Source organism: Corvus brachyrhynchos, unplaced genomic scaffold (assembly GCF_000691975.1).
Source record: "Corvus brachyrhynchos isolate BGI_N302 unplaced genomic scaffold, ASM69197v1 scaffold4, whole genome shotgun sequence".
NCBI lineage: Eukaryota > Metazoa > Chordata > Aves > Passeriformes > Corvidae > Corvus > Corvus brachyrhynchos.
Window position 1 is genome coordinate 3,856,555 of NW_008237878.1, and position 20,409 is coordinate 3,876,963.

At 36.4% G+C, this 20,409-nt stretch overlaps 1 protein-coding gene across 6 annotated transcripts in view; it reads left to right on the forward strand.

The window, feature by feature from the left end:
- The window catches only part of CACNA2D3 (calcium voltage-gated channel auxiliary subunit alpha2delta 3), a 398,259-nt gene that overhangs the window by 262,277 nt on the left and 115,573 nt on the right, over positions 1-20,409 (forward strand). For 4 of the 6 annotated variants that reach the window (XR_001861410.1, XM_017732417.1, XM_017732420.1 and 1 more), the window contains exon 14: positions 16,710-16,727. The exons of the other annotated variants lie outside the window; for them this stretch is intronic. Coding sequence is in view for 3 of the 4 variants with exons in the window: in XM_017732417.1 (XP_017587906.1) it covers positions 16,710-16,727 (18 nt within the window). In the remaining variant the exon portion in view is untranslated. The remainder of the gene's footprint in view (positions 1-16,709; positions 16,728-20,409) is intronic. 6 annotated transcript variants of the gene reach the window in all.

The following is a 20,409-nucleotide window of genomic DNA, read 5'->3' on the forward strand; positions in this document are numbered from 1 at the left end:
CGAAGTAAAGCCTTTAATAACTCTTTCTGAAAAGCTTATGATGGGTCTTAAAAATACATTATTATATATATAATAAAAAAATTAAATTTATTCATCTTCATCCTTTAAAAAAAAAATCAAGTACTATGTAGGCATTCTTTTTAATTTGATCCAGATTCTTTGCAGAAATGCAGCAGGAACTATAGGAAGCTCGTGCCTCTCCGTTGTCACAACAAAATCCAAGTATTTTGTGTATGGAAATTTAAATTCTAGGATACATTTCTTCTGACAGAGGAGAATTATGAACCAGTTCCACAGAGGTAATATATATTTTATATATATGCACACACACAAATATATATATATAATGGACAGAATTATAACAGAAGGTCCTCCAGACTGAAAGCTGTTATGCTGGCATATTTTTCTATTCAGGACTTTCTGGTGAGGCATTAAAATGCTGTTTAGTGCTTCTTCCACTCACACAGTTTTCTTCGTGTTCAATGCACAGAAGAGCTTTTATGAAGTAACAAAAATAAAATAGTACCCCATTTCCACTAGTTTCTATTCCCAGAGATATCTTCAAATACTTTTGGTGGCACAGGTTAATTGTGCTATTATTATAAGTGGATATATTTCGCATTTTTATCATGGTAAATTGTTCCCTGGGCCTCTATTTCAAAAAAGAAACTTCTAGATTGTATTACTGGTAGGCATTAAACTGCATCAGTGTGTTCAGAGTGTTCACATACATCTAAAGTAAGTAAATATTGGTAATCACTGCAGAGCTGAAAGTCAGCAAGTGTTATTAATCAGCAAAGAAAATTTGCACACAGTAATTTTAATTCTGTTTTTTAATAAACCAAAAATAGAAATCTGTGTTCTTTTTTTCTCCAATCCCACTTTGGATTTGGTTACATGCTCTAACCTTCCCTTTGTGGCCAGCATCTCTTAATCTCTAAGAATTTACAACTCTTTATCAGAGAATGTCATCACCTCCAACTGCTTCTGAGGTTCCCATGGGAACTTCCTTTTCTTGCTTTGACATTTGAAAGAATTGGGTTAGGGAAGAAAAAATCCCATGCATGAATATCAGGCCTTCCATCAGGTAGGCTTGTTCATAAAACAAGGGTCTTCAAGCTCTGCTTTGTCTCCTACAGATCTCAGTGGTCTTTTGAAGGTTCTGATATGGGAGATAAGTAGAAAGTAGCCCAGGGAATGCCTTCCTATCAGCACTTCAGTTTGGATTCATTTCCCTGGAAGAGTAGAGCAGTTCTGACCATTTCACCTTGAAGCTTCCATGGGAGCACGACTGCAGTTCAGAGCTGCAGGAGTGACAGTGTCTGCACTGGGACCTCGTAGGTCTGGGACAGTGCTTGAGCCACTGACAGTGCTGATCACTGCAGCCACTTGTGCACACAGTAAAAGCAGGTTATGCACACATTTATAGGTAGGTGCAACATCTCTTTATGCTGATTATGATGATGATTAGTGCACTGTCTGTGAAAATCTTCACTGACAGTCTCATAAAAAAGAAAGTATTTGAGCTAAGGCTTTTATGAGTTCCGTGGCCCAAAATTTTCAGTTGCCATAATAAGCACTCTCATTTTCTGCCAAACAATTCTAATGTGTTTGTTTTACTGCTGGATCTTGAATAAATGAATTATCATGAAACACATGAGCTGTTTCAAATTCAGTAAGATCTCTGTCTACTGTCAAAACACAGTGAGTGCTGGAGATAGTCAACGAATGAACCTCTAAACTGAATAGAATTCATGCACTCCAATTGTCTTTCAGATGCAGCTCAAAACAACAATGGATGTTGTTCTTTAGTGTTAGAAAATGTGCATCTGATTTACTCCTGCTCAGCAGCAGGGTGCTCATCAATGCAGGGAATGTTGTGCCATTTATATTTGTGCTTAGATCCAACATTCACACACCAAGACAAGAGTCTGGGTGTAGTGTGTCCCAATAAAGCACACAAATCGAGACCCAGAAATCAAAACTGAGGCATGAACAGGAAAATAAAGCCCATAAGGACCTAGTGGGTTTATGGATACTTAAAATAAGAATGATTAGTGCATTGTTCCATGCAAACACAGTACATGTAAATAAGGCTTCATCCCAGGGAGCACCTATGCATGTGCATGTATGGAAGAATGTGTATCTTTCTGCTTTTTGAAGGAAACTGCTTCTTTTGATAAATCACGTTTGTTTTCCTCCACTGCTAATGCTGGAACTTACAGTATTAGGGCAATTATCAATGATTGCATTAGGCAAAGACTACTACTACAGAGAGCTAATTGCTAGTTGTCAAAGTCACAGAAAAACTGTTGTAAGGAAATAGCAATACTTAATGAATTAACACTTTTCATGTGCATTGCTCTATATGGTATTTACACTGTAAAATGGTATATATGATACATCAAAAAGATGTTTAAAACATCAAAACCAAAAACAAAAGTCCTACACTTAAAGAGCAACATAAAATTTCCTGCTGGGGATGTGGAACATGGAATGCCATCTGTATTATATGGCACTGAGAAAACTGATTATGTTTGGACCTCTATTTCATAGCAGATGGGTTCATTAAATTTAATAGCCTCCAGAGCCTTTAGAAACAGTGTTAAAAACATGTGGAACATGCTGAGACACTTCACTTCTCGCCCCACAGTCATTATAACTCTGGCACAGACTATAAATATTGCACTACTTTATTTCCATTGAATCGGATTACTATTATAATTATTTTTCATAGTGTACATTTACATGAGAAATGCAGAATGCAAATTGTTCTTCTTCGAACTTTGAGATATGCAGTTGATGTCTTTAAATGCATTTTACAGTTCTTTGCACTTGCAGGCTTTTATACAGAACTTATTTTTATCTTCTTCCTGCGACATCAGCAAGCAGCTGTAATGCCACAGCAAAGCTGGGTCTTAAGCAGCTCTGCTCCCAGTGTGGTGCAAATAAGACAAGCATTAGGTTAAACCATTGAAGGGAAATCAGAGGAGTGTTACATCTTGGGTTTTAGCTATATATTGCTAAAATATTCTCTTTTCTAGTATTTTATTATTTTGTATGATAGGGTAACTGCAGTTTGACCTTGGTCTCTGTTCATCTTTTATCACTGGATGAAAGAGAGATTAAATATCTATTTTTGAATCAGATTAGTTTCTACAAAAATATTGCTTTAAACAAAGTAAAACCTCATCTCTTTTTGAAATAGTCTCAGTATTTGATAGATAAAGGATTATTTTACTATTTAGTTTTTTATTTTAAATAATACTTCCAGTGAGAACAAGGAAGTTTTACCATGTTTAAGTGCTTGGACACCTGTTGAACCTTATTCCACATCTTCATTTACTACACGTTCTGATGTTTAAACTAAATTACGGTTGAAGAAATTGTCATCCTTGATCAGGATTTTTTTCAAAAAATAACTCAGTTTCCCAATAACCATATCAGCTTGTTCCTCTTCAATGTAATTATCTTTGCTTTCCACTTCCTTTCCTGCAGAATGCTGTGACTACCCACACTGTCTTTTACTGTTTTTCTAAGGTCACTCTTGTTTTTAGGTTGTATTGACTGTTTTAATGTGGATTTTCTCCTTCCTCATATCACTGACTTCAGCTCCAATTTTGCCACCGACCATTGCTGATATTATTATCATGTCCTGGCAGTTTTAATAAATCACTAAAGTCCTACTGCAGTAGATGATGGATGATTACAGGATAAAATAATGATTGCTTCGTCATATCGTTTATGTTTAAAGTAATAGGTAAGGATCACCAGTTGCTTAGAAAGGGCAGAGAGTGAAAGGACATAGGAAGACAGGGTAGGTCAATGCAATAATTGATTACTGGTCTTTCAAACTGCAGTGTCCACTTCTATGGATTTCCCACACAACTGCCTAGGTCTCAAGAATCATGGAGTTCTTGCTTGTGTTTGGTTAAACTTGATTTTATGGAATTCTATTAGGAAGAAATTTTCCTGAATATCCAATCTAAACCTTCCCAGGTCCAACATAAGGCTGTTTCCTCTTGTCCTGTTACTTGTTACCTGGGAGAAGAGCCCAACCCTCACCTGGCTACAATCTCCTTTCAGGTGTTGTAGAGCCATAAGGTCCCCCCTGAGCCTCCTTTTCTCCAGGCTAAACACCCCCAGCTACTCCCAAGGAGACTTGTGCTCCAGCCCCTTCCCCAGCTCTGTTGCCCTTCTCTGGACACACTCCAGCACCTCAGTGTCTTTTGTGTAGTGAGGGGCCCAAAACTGAACCCAGATTTGAGCTGTGGCATCATCAGTGCCCATAACAGGGGAACAGTCACTGCCCTGATGCTACTGGCCACACTATTGCTGATACATTCAGGATGCCACTGGGCTTCTTGGCCACCTGGGCACATGCTGGCTCATGTTCAGCTTTTGACCAACACCGTGATGTCCTTTTCCACTGGGCAGCTTTCTAGCCCTTCTGCCCCAAGCCTAGAGTGCTGTGTGGGGTTTTTGTGGCCCAAGTGCAGGAATCAGCACTTGACCTTGTTGAACTTCACACAACTGGCCTCAGCCCATCAATCCATCCTGCCCAGATCCCTCTGCAGAGTCCTGCTGCCCTCCAGCAGATCAATGCTCACCCCCAACCTGGTTTCACCTGCAAACTGACTGAGGGTGCCCTCAATCCCCTCACCCAGAGCATTGATAGAGACATTAAACAAGACTGGCCCTAGTACTGATCCCAGGCGAACACCACTGGTGACCAGCTGCCAGCTGGATGTAACTCCATGCCCCATCACTCCCTGGGCCCAGTCATCCAGCCAGCTTTTTACCCAGCAAACAGCACACCTGTCCAAGCCATGAGCAGCCAGCTTCTCCTGGAGCATGCTGCAGGAAACAGTGTCAAAGGCTTTCCCTCAGTGACCCTTGCTCCAGAGAGGTGTCATATTTTGTAACTTCCAGTCAACTGGGTCCTCCCTGGTTAGCCAGGACTGCTGATAAACGATTGAAACTGGCTTCTGATATGAGAACTGATTGGATGTACTTGGAAAAGAATCCTCAGGATTACAAAAGTCAGTAGGTTTCACCTGCTGGATGTTCTCCCACCAGTAACTATGTACAAATTACAAAGAATTGCTCTGCTGTTGAATTTGATTAACAGGCATATTCATGCCAAAAGGGTATTGGTCCCATTTGCAGACACCTGCACACTAGAGATAGAGCAGCTTGGGACTATTTCCAGCTGGGATCTGCCAAGGACTTACAGTGCCTTTGACTAAGAGGGCAGAAAATGCTTTTCATTTTCACCTTGTTTACAAGGAATTTTCTGGGTTTCTTGTGACACGGAAATAAGATCAAAAGGTGACAAGTTACTAACTAGAGAAAAATTTGTTTCTACATCCCTACATGCTAGGGTGAACCCAGCATTTAGGAGGACATGTCTATCCTGAGTGGAAATATGTATTTAAAGACATTCACAACTGATAACTGTCCATTTTTGATCTTACTGCCTCTACTCTGAGTGAAATTGAGCTAATTATAAGGAAACTGTAGGTATTTTTGTTAGATATATTACATTTTTCCAGTATGTTTTTGTTTTTAGTTTTCATATAACAGATTTTTTAGGGTAAATGATAATGTAGGAAAGCAACGAATTTAGTACTAAGTTCCATCCTTTGATCTCATATTTATCATTCCTTGACTTTCTGGAAGAAAGAGGGCAGTGAAGATGAAATGTAATTTATCTGCACTGCTGGAGTAAAAAACCTGCAATAATAAGAAAGGCTTATTAAATTATTGGTGCTATTAGCTTTGCTGCAGTGGCAGAATTCAGTGCAGAAAAGGAGAAGAAGAACAGAGAATAAAAGGAAATAATCTCTTTTGTCTGTTGTACTGCAGATATGGAAGTCTTTAGTTATAGCTCTTCTTTTTGTATAATCGGGAGTTTTCACATACAACTCAGTTATGTGCACAGTAAGTATAAACGTTAAAGTTCATGTTTATCACAGTCATTATGACTAATATTTTCTTTGAAGTTAGTAATTTGCACAGAAACTATTTAGAAATATACTCTATTCTACAAGGAACAACAGGATGTTTCTTACTGACGTTCTTACAGCTCGACAAGAAGTTATTCAGCCTTGGTCCACACCACTGTATTTTGTCAGATCAGATCTTTCCAAGCAGGCATTTCCATGAAAGATTAGTTTTAAGATGATCTATCTGGTTGGTAAATGATCTTCAGCAACATCAGTACCATCAGGAGGAAGTTTAGAACTCATAAATATTTTTTCTGGAATATTTTCTCTGGAATTCATTACATCCATTTCACCTGCCCTGATGTCAGTTTTTTTGAGGGAGGAAAATGTATTCACCCTAAATATTAGTTTACATTTGCTAGTTCTAGGAAAATCATTTAAATGTGCAAGGACTCTCTAGTAAGAGTTGCCACGAGGACTCTGCATTGCATTTAAGGATTTTTACAGAATAGGATTTTTGGGTTTTTTTACGCTACCTTTTATTTAGTGGCACATCAATGCTACGACATCCCATACATTAGAAAGCGTATACTAATACCAAAAAACAGCACAACTTACAGAGCTTTCTAATGTCTTTTTGTTCTGTTGCAGCCAATGAACTCTGAATAACAATAAAGGCCTCAGATTTCTATGTTGACAGGTTTATTCCAGAAAACTGTCCAAAAAAAGTAAAAGTAAACTACCTAAGTCAGATATATGATTCTATTCCATATGGTTACATTTATTGATTATTATTCTTCCTTATTTTACTCTCTAGTAAATCAGTAGTATCTCTACTTATTTATCTGGCGTTACACTGATGTAAACCAGAACACATATTCATTGTGTCAGTTAAAAAATTTTAAAAGATCTTAGTTTAAGGTGCTTGGATTATACTTCTGTTGACTGAGGGAACATTCTAACATTTTGTATTAAAGCCTTAAAACCTCAGAAACTTGAGTTACAGTGAACAACAAATTGTGTTTATAGGAGAAACAAGTTAAACCTTCCTTGCCTCTTTCACCTCGTCCTTTCTGTATTACAGATTTAGTTTAAGAAAATGAAGATCGAGTGAAATCTGCTTTTGCAATAATCAGGGGGTTTATGTTCATGAAATTTTTGTTGTGTACTGCAAGATGAGGATATTTATCCCATTTTAGGTTCCAGTATGTCTAAAAACTACCTAGTGTCTGCAAACAGCTCTAGCACTGAGACAGGTGAAAGAATTTTGAGACCTTTTCTAGAGAGTTCTTGTAGTGAAGTAGGAGTAAGGTTTTCCTGACGTGCTGGATAATGCAATAAGGGAGAAGAGTGGCAAAGGTGATGGGTAACTTTGTCTTGTGCCAAAACTCTTTCCTTGAACTAGATTTCACGTGTATTAAAAAATGAAAAACTGCATATTTGAATGTAACTTAGATCATCAAGAAACACTCTCAAATTTTTGATCTTCCAACAAATCAGAGCCTTATTATTGGCCATCAGGCCACGTGGGCCTTTGGGAAGCTTAGAACTTTCAAGATGTGCAGAGTAACAACACAAAGCTTCTCCCAAAACAAAACATCAAGAGAATTGCATCTCTTTCTACAGAGTGAGTGAATCTTTATAGAACTTGATGAATTCATCCTGCAGTACGAAGAGTTCATAAAATGCTCTGTGTCTGTTTCAATAAAGTGTAGCTATAAAATCTCAGTGTGAAACTAGAATGGTGAGATGCATTAGCTATGTGCTTGTTAGAAGGGTATGAAGACAGAATCTAGTCCTCAAAACACAACGAGGGGACAGGATGCAGCCATTTTGTCATTTATAATGGTAGCACCAGCCACATCTGTGGCACCAACCTCCCCACAAGAGGATAGAAAAATTTTATAGAAAAAAGGATCTATTTTTAGATTAGGAGCTTATCCAACTAAGAGATTTCACAATGTTAAATGATAGAGTATTTTCTAAGAATTCTTTTTCTTAATTCTTTGTTTTAGCATATGGTTTAAAAATAATGCTTTCAACAGTTAGAGACTTAAAACTGCCTCCTGATCTTGTACATCTCTTTAGATAATAAAATCAGTTGCTTTGCTTAGGTATGTGAACCTGAAACCACATGTTTCTAATTTGGAAACCACATCGTGGTTACCTTGCTACTAGAGCATAGTGTTTTAGCATAATGTTAATTTATTTCCAAACATATATTGCACATTTGATTTTCAAATTTTTATACAAAACCTTGACAAAAATTTTTATGGAGATTTGTTCCTGGATTTGGGGAGTATCCCTCTTCCCTGACAGAGCAGAACAGCACTTTTAAACATCTACCTGAGTTCAGTGCCTGGGATTCATGTAGTACTTTTATGCAGTGGTATTGCATATAATTTGTTCCTTCTTTTTCTTTATGCTTCATCTGAACTGTTGCAGATGTGTCTTGAGATGAACTCATCAGTATTCACCCCTTCCAGAGGCAAATTGATAAACAAGAGAAAAGGCGATTGTCTTTGAAAGGGAATGAAACTTTTTGAAAGGTTTGAAACTTTTTATTTAATTGTTGTGCCTAAGCTGCCTTTCCTGCTGGTTTCTGGTGCTCTTGATCTATTATTATATCTGTGGATTTCTTCTTCTCAGTAAATGAAATGATCCTAACATTTTTGTGCAGCCTTTCTTCCTTTGAAATCATCTCCTGTTGTTTATCAGCTCAAATGATCTTATGAGCGTATGGTGTCTATCTTGTTCTGCCCTCCAGCCTCCTGCTCCATACAGAGCAGTTCTGGGCCATTGCTTACTGACATTGCCTTCAAGGTGTTTCGTGATAGCTAAATACAAAATCCATACAAAAGTTCTGCTCATTCAGAAGCGATTAATGGGCGAGAAATAAACCCCAGTAAAATCCAATAATTATTCTGAATGTATTTGTTAGGCAACTAAGAGGATTGTTCCCTCTAAAAATGTCCAATATTTTAGTTCTAAAAGATAATTGGTTCCAGTACTTAGAGCTCTGTACTGGTTCCAGCCTTTGCATCAAACATCTAGAAACAACTAGTTAATTTCAAAATATTTTTGGAAGGACTTGTTTTGAAGCAAGTAAGAGAAAAGAGTAAGTCCTGTTAATTACAACCTCCCCTCCTCCAAACCCAGCTCCATTTTCCTTTGCTTTGATATTCCTAGAATCTTTTGCAGCACAGATTCATTTCTTACAAGATCAATTTAGTAGTCCTCTAGTTATCAAAAGCAGATAGATTACTTTAATTGTAGACACAGTCTTATTGATGAGATTCTCTGTGAATATTTTTTCCTCATGCCTTCTTCTGGTCATGGTCTTGTATGCTGAATTTCAGACACATGAAATCAATCATTTTTCTATTTTTCCCCATCTGTTGTGTGCTAGACATTTCATGGTGGTTTTGCAGGTGCCTTGTTTTGTCCTGGTATTAGCTAAAGCTTTCCTTTTTCAATTAATAAATCACTGATTTCATCATAAACTGAAAAAAACCCCAATAACTTCCACAATAAGAAGCTTAAATGAAGAGAATGGAAAGCAAAATCATATTGAATTCAATTTTGCATATAAGTTTTGTCAGTCCACTGATGTCAGGGCAACTTTTTACAGAATACAAATATTTTTATTATTAACCTTGAATCCTTGACACAAAATTATGTGTGAACTTTAAAATGGGTCAGTTTTGTCTTGATATTTGTAAATAGTGTCCCCTGCAAACAAGAAAATATTTGCTTCTACAGGAGCTTGACATAAGTAGCTTCCTGTCTGTTTCGTCACTGCACATTTTGTGGTCATAGTCCAAAATGCTGTGAACTTGAAATGGTGCTGTATGCATGTGAATGTCAGCAAAAGATGCCTCTTTATTAAATGCAACACCCATGAGGTAAAACTGAATTTCTGGTATGAACTGTACTTGATTCAAAGTTTCAGTCATAAAAACCTTTTGTCACAGTAGAAACCTTCACTCCTGTGAGGTTGTGAACACCCACTACAGCAAAGGAGAAATGATCTTGGGTTTTTAAGAGCCCTAAAAGACACAGATTGTTTGTGACAGCAGGGGAGAGGGACAGAGAGCAATGGAATAGAAAACAAGCCTTGATACACCTTCCACTGCCTCTGGCTGAGCAGTCACAGAAGAAATGGTATTATTTTGTGAAAAAAAGATGGAGAAAAACCAGTGGTTTGGGATAATTTAACTATATATGTTCTTATAGCCATTCCCTTCTTAGACTGTGTTGGAGTATTGCAAAACAGAGTACAGAACAACACATCTCTTTAGACATTTAATACAATCAGAGTAACATGTTAGAAATCACAAACACAATTAGTAAATCTGATTTTTAGAAGATATTCTGGCTTGCTTAACATGTTCATTAGATCAAATACACTTTCAATTATCTTCAGAAAGGAGTTATCTTTAGATGTTGGTCTTACATTGATATGTAGAGCAAGTAAGATTCAATATAGTGCAAGAGCAAAACCCCACTAAACTCATTGCAGGATCCTCATTGACTCTAACAGTTATTGTGTGATGCTCTTGTTTGGGTTGGTTTTGAGGCCAGTGTCAATTTTATTGTGAGAGAAAGAGGATGTGTGACTGGGTCCTAAGAGGATTTATGATCAAGAAATGATTTTTTGTTTCTAGGACTGCCAAAGAATCTGCCCTTTTTCCAAATGTGGAAGGGACTCTATGTGAGAATAGAAAAACAAATGAATGTGTGTATATGCACTTATCTTCTGAGGTTGATTCTTTTTTTTTCCCTTCCTTCTCTTCCTCCCTTTCCTTTTTTTGTGAGAGTTAAAAAGACTAGATATACAAATTTTAGTATAAATTGTATCCCTTCGTGTCAGTGATGTGTATTTTACAACCATTAGTTTTGTTTGGAGTTGTCAATATTTAGAAAAATATTCTGATTCCATGCATGGATGTTTGCACAGTTTTTTATTAGGAAGGAAATATCTAATATGTAGCAGATAAGAGAACAGTTGTATCAGTAATTTATATAGGGAAATATAGATGTAGTAATGTTTATACAGAATGTATGTTTGCATATATAAGCAGAATTAACTATGGACAAATATTTTGTGTTTAGAAGTATTAGGTTAATGGTGTAATAATGAAAATAGGACTCTCTCCCTTTGCACACACAAGTATGAGACCAAAATTTTGATCATGGTGTGTGGAATGCTCATGAAGCGTCTGATTCATTAATTGGTTCTGCTACTTTGATTTGTAGCCATGTGGTTTATCCATACAATTAGCATAATTCTTAAAAAAAAAAAAATTAATAAAGTTCCCAACCAAACTTTGCATTTAAAGTCATTTGGGTTAATTTAAGTATAGCCTTCCCTGTAAATATTTTGTATTCATTAGAAAGGCAGAATGGCTTGTTTGTACAAATAAAAGAATCACAGGAACAGACTCACAGAATAAATGAGTATGGATTTCTTTTCTGTTAATTTCCACATGAAGTTCAGAGTGCAGATGCAGGCAGATATGACTTAAATAACTGTTTTAAAAGTTGAGAATATTTAGATCTTTTTTTGTGCTGATTCTCATTTTAAAAACATGATTACTAGGCTGCTTTAGGAATTTTTCAGTCATTAGCATTAATAAGCATTTAATGTATTTTAGAAAATGTGTCGAATCTTCAATGAGTGGAACCATTTCATCACAAAGTTCTTAAGTGTCTGTAAATTTTTTTTTGCTATTTCTTAATTCCAATCTGATGCCTTTATAGCTGCTGTGTGCTCTCTTTTTCATATTTCAGAGGAGCTAACTTCTTTCTTTTCTGTCAACTATAGGAATTCTTTTTAGAGAACTAGAATTGTAATTTTCATCTATGTTTTATGACTCTCTTCTCCATAGCAACATTTAAATTTCCTCTGATGAGTGTACTTTGCATGCAGAGCACAATCTATCCTTGACTAAAATGATGTAGTTACTGAAAAATATGTGGTAGCACAGTAAAACAATTATGTGAACAATGAAGGATTTGGTGTTAAATCCCTTGAAAAATCAAGTGCATTTCCTTAGAGATGTCATCCTAGTAAGCTGCAGGTTAATGTCACTCTTTTAATATTTATACTGAAATCTTAACGACAGGAATATCCTGGTAGGAGGCTGAATTTTATTTCTTCCTCTGTGTGTGCATGTAATTTTTTATGATGCCTGTAGTTCTTAGTTGGGGGGGAACAAGTGCATAGATTGCAAAAGAAAAATCATCAAAATCATAAGATTTAAGTGCTGTATCTTATAGCAACTAAGTAGATTTTAAAGCAGAAAGTTTACCTTTTCTGCTCAAAACCAAGAATTGGAATATGCTTTCTATTCTTTCCCAAGTTTTTACTATTTGTGGGAAGAGCTGAGGAAACCTGCTAGCAATGTATGAAATGCTTTGCATTTTCTACATGTTTGCCACAGCACTTGATATGTTTCCTGAAAAAGTACCTTTAAAAAGGGAAAGTTCTAATCCGTACACCCAATGTCAAATAAAGAGCCAGTATGTGACACGGATGGGATGACTCTGAACATTAAAAACACCTTAACTTTAGGAATGCATTAAGGTTAAACTTAGTGCAGCCCAGAAAGTATTTATAGAAATATCTGTACCATCAAAACCATATCCAGACTTGTTGATTATTTACTGGCATGTTTGCAGTTATTTCCTATTGATTTGTATTGCATCTGATTTTGGAACAATCAAGTCAGTAGGGCTGTTTTTCTGTGACTGGTGACTTTTAAAAGCTTGGCAGGAGAAGAGGACTGTGGAAATGAGGTCAGTGAATGTAAAATAAGAGGGTTTTTTTACTTTTTTATGTTTTAACATACGTAAATTGCAATAGTATACTTTTTATAACAATAACTCCACTAAATCATTAGAAAAATAGAAATGGAAAGTTAATATAATAAATGTTATTTTTGTTTCTTTAGTAAGAGAAGCCATGGTTTTTGATATAGTAAGAAACTACTGAATATAATTTACTCTTGCAGAAGATTTTTTTTGCTATTCTTCAAACAAACATAAGACTGAATTCGGATCCAACAGAACAAGAAGTTTATAATTCTACTGAGTTTTCCTTTAAAACTTCTAAACTCGGTTTCTTGGAAATCTAGGACATGCAGCTACATAATGTTTTGAATCAACTTGAAACAGCTCTAAAATATTTTAACAATGCATGACCTTTTTCTTTTCAATTATCATGACATCATTTACAAAATCTGTCTTTATGAACTTATTTTGATGAGGGTGAAAGGAGATAGACTTTTATGAGGTACATATCAGAACTACTGGTCTTATAACTTTTTCCTTCTTCTTCTAAAGACAGTATTCCAGATCTCTGGGGTTTTGTTTGGTTCAATCATATTGGTCTCACAGGTATCTGATCCAAAAAATAGTGCACAATCCTTGATGTTGGATCCCTTTTCCTGTCTTGGGGTTTTTTACCACGTCAGTAGTGTCTAATTTTTCTTTTTCTGGTAATACCAAACACATTTCCATGAAGGGCTCAAAACAATGCTAGATTATTTGCAAATGTGGAAAGCATGACACTGTGTGCAACAACACTATTGAAAAACCTCCTGCAGTTATTTATTCTGTGTTACATTGTGTGATGGGACCCCAAGTTGACCTGCATTTAGAAGTGGAATTCTCAACATGTCTCACTGGCATCAAGCATATTGTGAACCTCAGGGGGCCTGCAGTTTCTGAGAGTAATTTTTTACAATACAAAATAGAATAAGAAAATGTGTTTAGTAAAGAATTTTTTTTTTGTTTTCTGGTTAAAAGGAGGTTGAAAAAAAAGTAATGCTACATTTTTTACCTGTGTTCTTGCAAGGCCCCATGCTTTAATCTTGCTCTTCAATCTAAGAATTTTTTTAGGTTGCAACGAAATCTGCATGGTTCCATCAGCATCCCTAAGACTGCTTTTGTACTTCAGAAAATCCTCTTAGGTTTCCCCTGATGCTTGCAGGCTCCTGTCCCTGTTGTAGCTGGCTGTACAGCAAAGGTCTCTTCCCAAGCAGTTTTGTGGAACAAGGTCCAATTTCCTTCAGAGGGCTCCTCCTGACCCACAACTGGATCAACCAGGAGCCAGCAAACGGCCAGGTGTCCTCCCTGCACTTCAGCCACAATAATTGTAACAAAAACTGCTTTACCCAGATGGCAAACCTGGAGCAAGTAAACCAGATCTATGCACTGTATCACACTAATCATGTGTATTGTTTAGGGACGAGCACATGAGGGAGGAAGAGACACTAATGGAAAACAAATAGGAACAGGAGGCACTTTGGTGTGGCTGGAGCTGAATGAAAGCACCAAAAGGGCACAGTTCACCAGGGGTGTGGGTAGAATAGGAATACCTGCAGTGCTGGAGGGCCAGGGAAAGATCACACAGTTTGCTGCAAAGCTGCCTCTTGGCAGGGTATGAAGCAAACCACAGGAATCAGAGGTACCTGTTGGCTTTTACACACAGACAGGCAGCTCTTACACTGTTCAATAAAGGGTCAGACCAGAGGGCTATCACTGCTAATGTTAGGAAAATTATTTCTTTCCTATGGCCTCCCAGAAGGGGTAATGTCAGACAAAACTCCACAGTTTGTTTCAAAGGAATTTGTAGCAAATATTAAACGGAATTGCTGACATATAGGACCTTGTAACAGGCAAGTGTCAAATCAGCAACAGGATGAAAATTTATCTGATGGGAAAAAGACAGATTTTTTAATTTTTTTTTTTTTAATTGAGTAAAGACCTTGAACCTGGATTTTTAAGGTTAGGTGAAATGTGTCAAGAATTCCAGCCCAGGAAAAAGCATTATGGTCTTGTCTGCTGACTTTATTATTCCTAATCAGGGTTGTGACTGCTAATATTTAGGAGAATGGAAATATTCTTGATTTTATAAAAGGATGTAAATTGGATTGACTAACTGAATTCAGAAGCAGATAATATAGAACTCTAGTTGGTAAATGCTTAGTAATGTACTCTTGACAATAATCTGAATAAAAGCAAAAGAGATCACTTTGTATATAAAAGTGCAAAGCATCTAGTTTGTGTGGCAGTTATTAATATGTAATCCTCACTTCAGTCCATCTGACTATAACTCCTTCACTTGGAAAAACTTGACCAAACTTCTGTTTGGCAAATTTAAAAAAAAATCATATTACAACTTTCTCCTCTTGTTTGAATGTAAAAAAGAAAATGTTTCCCCTTCTCAGAGTCAAAATAATTAACTAGTCAAAGACTAACAAGTAGTTAAACTTTCAGAAAGGCTTTAAACTGCTCTAACCGGTTATACACAATTTAGGTCATGTATTTACAATTCACAGGTATATGCAATTTCTGCAGCAACCCTTTTATACTGTTCAATACAGTAATTTATTAAAAAAAGCAGGCTTTTTTAGAAACACATGCTTTAATATGATCTTGGTTTGTATTTTGGTATTGGATCAGTGCAGTTTTAGGATGAAGGAATTTTACTTCCAGCAATTCTTTGTGCCATGAATTTTGTTATATTTTATGTTGTGGAAGTGGAGAAACTGTGGCTGCTTGCTCCCAATATGTGAATTAGAGATCATGTGACAGTTCTGTTCCATGACATATACCACGTGGATATCAGCTTTTAGCAGAGAACTGTGTGCAAGTTGTTGTTTTTCTTTTTCTATTTGTTTTCATTCAGAGGAAGGGCAAAAGGTCAGTCAGAAGCTCACTAGAAATCTTGAAGGTCTTTTTGCATTTGGCATCGATTCACCTGCCTGTTTCTGTGTTCTGCTGATGTCTTTAAAGAAAAAATTTGTGTTGGAGAAACAAATTTTCGGAGGCGGACTTAGCACAAGGCTAAACTGCTGCGTCAGTGAATTTCTCCACAAGTGTGGAGTAAGAGGAGAAGAATTCAGAAAAAGGGAAAACTGTATTGTGCCTGTAACAGTTTGGTTTTCTGACTTCCTCCACTACAATGGGTTTTCTTTTCTCTGAAGTGAAAACAGAACCCATCTTTCAACTCTTGATAAATAAGGTCTTTTATATGTGATGGAGTCTGCTGCCTGCTCTCAATGCCTTTATACGTGAGTTGTTGCTTGCAGTAAATACTGTGCACACAACCAGGTATGGCTACTCTTGTCTAGTAACATCTGTGTGGTACAAATATGCATATATGCATAAACACTTGCATTTGATTTGCATATATGCACATATAATCATACTCGTGTTTACAGCACAGAAATGTATTGTTCTATGCATATATTATTGTATATTATGCATGTATTGTAATCTGTTTGCATAAGCAGTTACTAACTTTCTATTCCCATTTTGTTTTTCTTTCCTCTCCCATGGAGGATACAACCTTCTACTTTAGTATGATAATCTTCTCTTAATGTCAGTTTCATTTAAAACTAAAACTGTCTTTATGTTGAATTATATTTGTGTACAGGAAGATGGAACTACTTCACAGTTCAGTTGTGATACCATATCTGATGAGAAAACAATCCCTTTCTTGGTGTGGTAGTATTTAACAAATTGCACGGTGCTTTTGTGATACCTAGTAGAGAAGATGTCAAATCATAAAGTCACTTAATAAGTCCTCAATAAGTTGAATCAATTGGCAATGTAAACCTAGTTCCTCTAGTTTCTTTCCTTTACACTTTGTTTTTATATTATGTCTGTGCTTTTATTAATACGGCACCTAAAGTAGCAGTTCAAATTAATTTAATGTATAATTGCTTGTTCTGTTTTGTTGTTTTCCAGCTCCCTCAGGCACAAAAGGTAAAATATTTTAATCAAATCCTAGTCATTCCAAGTAGTCACCAGTGCTTCACGTTTCCATGGTGGTGTGAGTGCGGTACAGTTGGTGATCAGTGAAACTCTTCACTGTCACGGGGTCTCTGAGGCGGGCACAGGAAGGTACCTGGCTTTGAGCCCAGCTGAGGTACCTGCTGAGAGCAGCCCTTCAAACATATGAGCTATTTTAACATGCCAGGCATCTAGTAGCCTACAACTTGGAAACGACAGGGAGGCTATTTTGTCTACAATTTGAAATAATAGTAGGGATTAAAAAAAACCCACTCCATTACTCCATGTGAAACATTTTGGGATCTGTTGTAGAGACTGCAGAACCCATGGCATAGCTGGTACCCTTTCACTGCTCCCCACTGTATCTACCAACACACCCCTGAACACATTCAACATTTGACTTCTCTAACAGGTTGCATACTTTTCATATAATGTGCTCTTGCCTTTAAACCACTTCTGCATCGATATGGTGTTACCAGAGTCAGCACTGCACATCAGGACAGCACAGTCAGTGTGGCAAAGTTAAGAACTGCTCGATGCCTGTTGCATCATCCTTATATATTTCACAAACATAATCGAGGCTTCTAGAAACTAGAAAGTCTAGGTGGTGTTTTGTGCTTTTGGTAAAAAACTATTAAAATGATAAAAAGGAATAGAATGTGCTGGAAAATGGCAACACTCACTTGTCCAAGTCGTTCTTATTGTTCTTGGTAAAGCACCTTCAATAAGAAATGTCACAGCAACTAGTCAGTTTGACATCACTTTTATTCATGGATGATGATAAAAGTTCACTTTTTAATGAAAGCTATAAGTGAGGTGATCTTTCACTTAATAGTTTTTGAAGAATAGTGGGGGCATCCACAGAACTTAGAACTTCACTAATGTGTCTCAGCCACTTTTTAGTTTAAAAGCAAGAAATACAAGGATGGGAGGTTTTATTGTTATGATACTGTGTGTATTTGAAATTTCCTTGCTCGTGGAGCTCAGAAAATTCTATTTCAAACCTGCAGGTAATATAACACTGCACTATGTCCACAGTTTGTTCTTGCTTTGAGAGTTGCAGAACATGGTACCAAAAGACATTGGCTTTGTTTGGGGTTTTTTTTTTTTTTTTCTTCTTGAAATAGATGGTTTCAAGAAATATTTTGTGTACAGCTTTCTGGAAAAGTAGAAGGACCAAAAGGCTAGACGAGCTAACTTTAGCTTTTTCATTTTCACCCGCTTGTCTAAACATTTGTCCCAAATGCTTCTCTTAACAGTTTGCAGAAAGAAGAGAGAGTTAAACCCTAATGTGCTGGTGCAGAAGGTACAACCAGTCAGGCTGTTTGTCAGGTTGTGCCATGTGGTACTGTATTACCTGTTCTGATGGCCACAATTCTGAGCTGTTAAATAATATTCTGGTAAAAATTACTCAAGTTTGAGGTTAGCAAAAAACAACACAATTTTCATAAATGGTCAAAATTGCCAATTTTCAGTGTGTTGGCCCCTACATCAAGCAAATGCAGTACTAAAGCCACATATTTTTATATGCATTCATAACTAACCACAGTCTAGTTGACTGTGTATTACTTTTGTGCAGAGAAGGAAGAGAGGGGTGGGAAGGAAGGAATGAGATGGGGAGGGAGGACAGGTACAAATAATCCTCCAGGGATTTTGATAACTTCAGGCAAGAAATACGCCTTCTAATAAGCATGGCCTGACAGCTTATGAACAAACCAAGAGAATCTCTCTTGCTCTCTGCAAGGTGAAGGGAAGCAGCACAGGGCTGGTGCATGCCTTTATGAATGACTTAGTCACTGTTTTGCCATATGGTGTCTGAACTTGTACTGTATTTTTGTTGGAATCTGTGTATCATCTTGCAAATGTTTTCTCTATAAACATTTCAAACAGTCATGTCTCTCTAAACTTGTTCACTTTAATCTTTGAGTGATCTGAAAGAAAAATGTGGCATTTCAAGTTTACCTTTATTATTTCATATCTATTATAAATAGTTCACCATCTTGATGAAATGTGTTTTCTCTTATATGTGGGACATTTTGACTTCAGACTTTTCAGTGTTTAGTCAGTGTTCCGTGGTGATTAGCTATTGATTTTGAAGACCTGTAGCTTTTCAACTGTCTACAGCAGTTAAATAGCAATTAAACCTGTTGCTCTTATGCTGTCTGCTCTTAGTCAAACTGGTGCAAATTCAGAATTGGAGAGCAGGTGAAATGAAGAACGATGAGTTTAAGGTGGATGTATCTGTTTCACCATGATATTTGTCTTGAAAAGATCCTTGTGATATACTCTATACTTAAATAGAAAATACCACAAAACCAAATCAAACCAACCGCCCACCCAACCAGCCAAAAAAAACCACCACCAAAAAAACTCACCTGAATTTCAGGCAACAGAGACACTGATTTAATATGGTTATGTTACTTTCAGAACCAAATAAGTCTAGGAAGAGTTAATGTGTCTAAAAGGAAGAACTACTGCCAGGCAAATGAAACAAATTCTTATGAATTTTACTTGTCCTCTATGTTTCTTTTATGCATGTTTTTAGGTAGCAATCCCACAGGGCTGTGAAAATAGCACTAAGATAAAAAAATAACTCAAATTTACCACTTTTCAAATTTGTTCATTTTGATTTCCAAAATTACCTTTATCTTTGATACAGTTACATAAAATAGCTTTTTGTATGCATTGAAGAGCAAAAGCCATTTTTCCTTAATAGTTCAAAAAGGTGTTTTGTTTCCTAGTATGAAAGCTTTACTTGCTTTTTTGAGCAAACACAGCAGGATTCAAAAGCTTTTGCCTTACTCCTGCTGTGATGTTTTGTTCTACTTAGTTTGAGTGAAGAGGTAGAAGTGAATAAATTAGGCACACAAATCAGAAGCAGAGAGTTGTGTTTAGGAACACTTGAGAATTTTTTTTAATGATTCTCTCATGAGTGGAACCATATTTCCTCCATACAGAAATTTTTTGATAATATTTTTTGCCCAAAAGTTCCCGATGGCTTTCTTCTCTCTTTCTCTGTTATCCTTAACTTCTGTAAGTAGTGCTGTGCCCTCCTTATATCTTGATGCTATTGTCTTTCAGCCTTTTGGGAGCATCATTTATCATTCCCTGCATCGTTTACCTTATACTTTGAAGGGTTGAATTAACTGTCACTAGGAATAGAAAATAGAAAATTTGCAAAGCTGCTGTTTCATTGAAGCATATGACTAGTGATTTTAGAACTTTTATGAAATTATGGTAGTTAAGTTGAATCTAATGGAGTACAAAATAGTCATAAACAGTTTGATTTAGCATTCCTTTGGATCTATTTCCTCCTCATGAGATGCTATTGTCTTTCATTTTTGTAATGAATATTTGATTTCCATTCAGAAAACCATGTTAAAATTTTCACTTACATGTTAATTGCAATCTTTAGTTTCCAAATTTCTCTCTCACATTCCTCAACATGCAAACTGACTTTTAATGACATTTTTGAATCAGCAGTTTACAAACTCCAAGTAACTATTTTACAATATAGGGGTTTTTTTTCATTTACTTTGTGTGCTAAACACAGAAATGCCTCTTTAACTTAAGACACACAGGTTCCTATATTGTCCCAGACCATAACTTGAGTCTATGCCAAGATAATAGCTATTCGTTATTATTTTAGTCCATA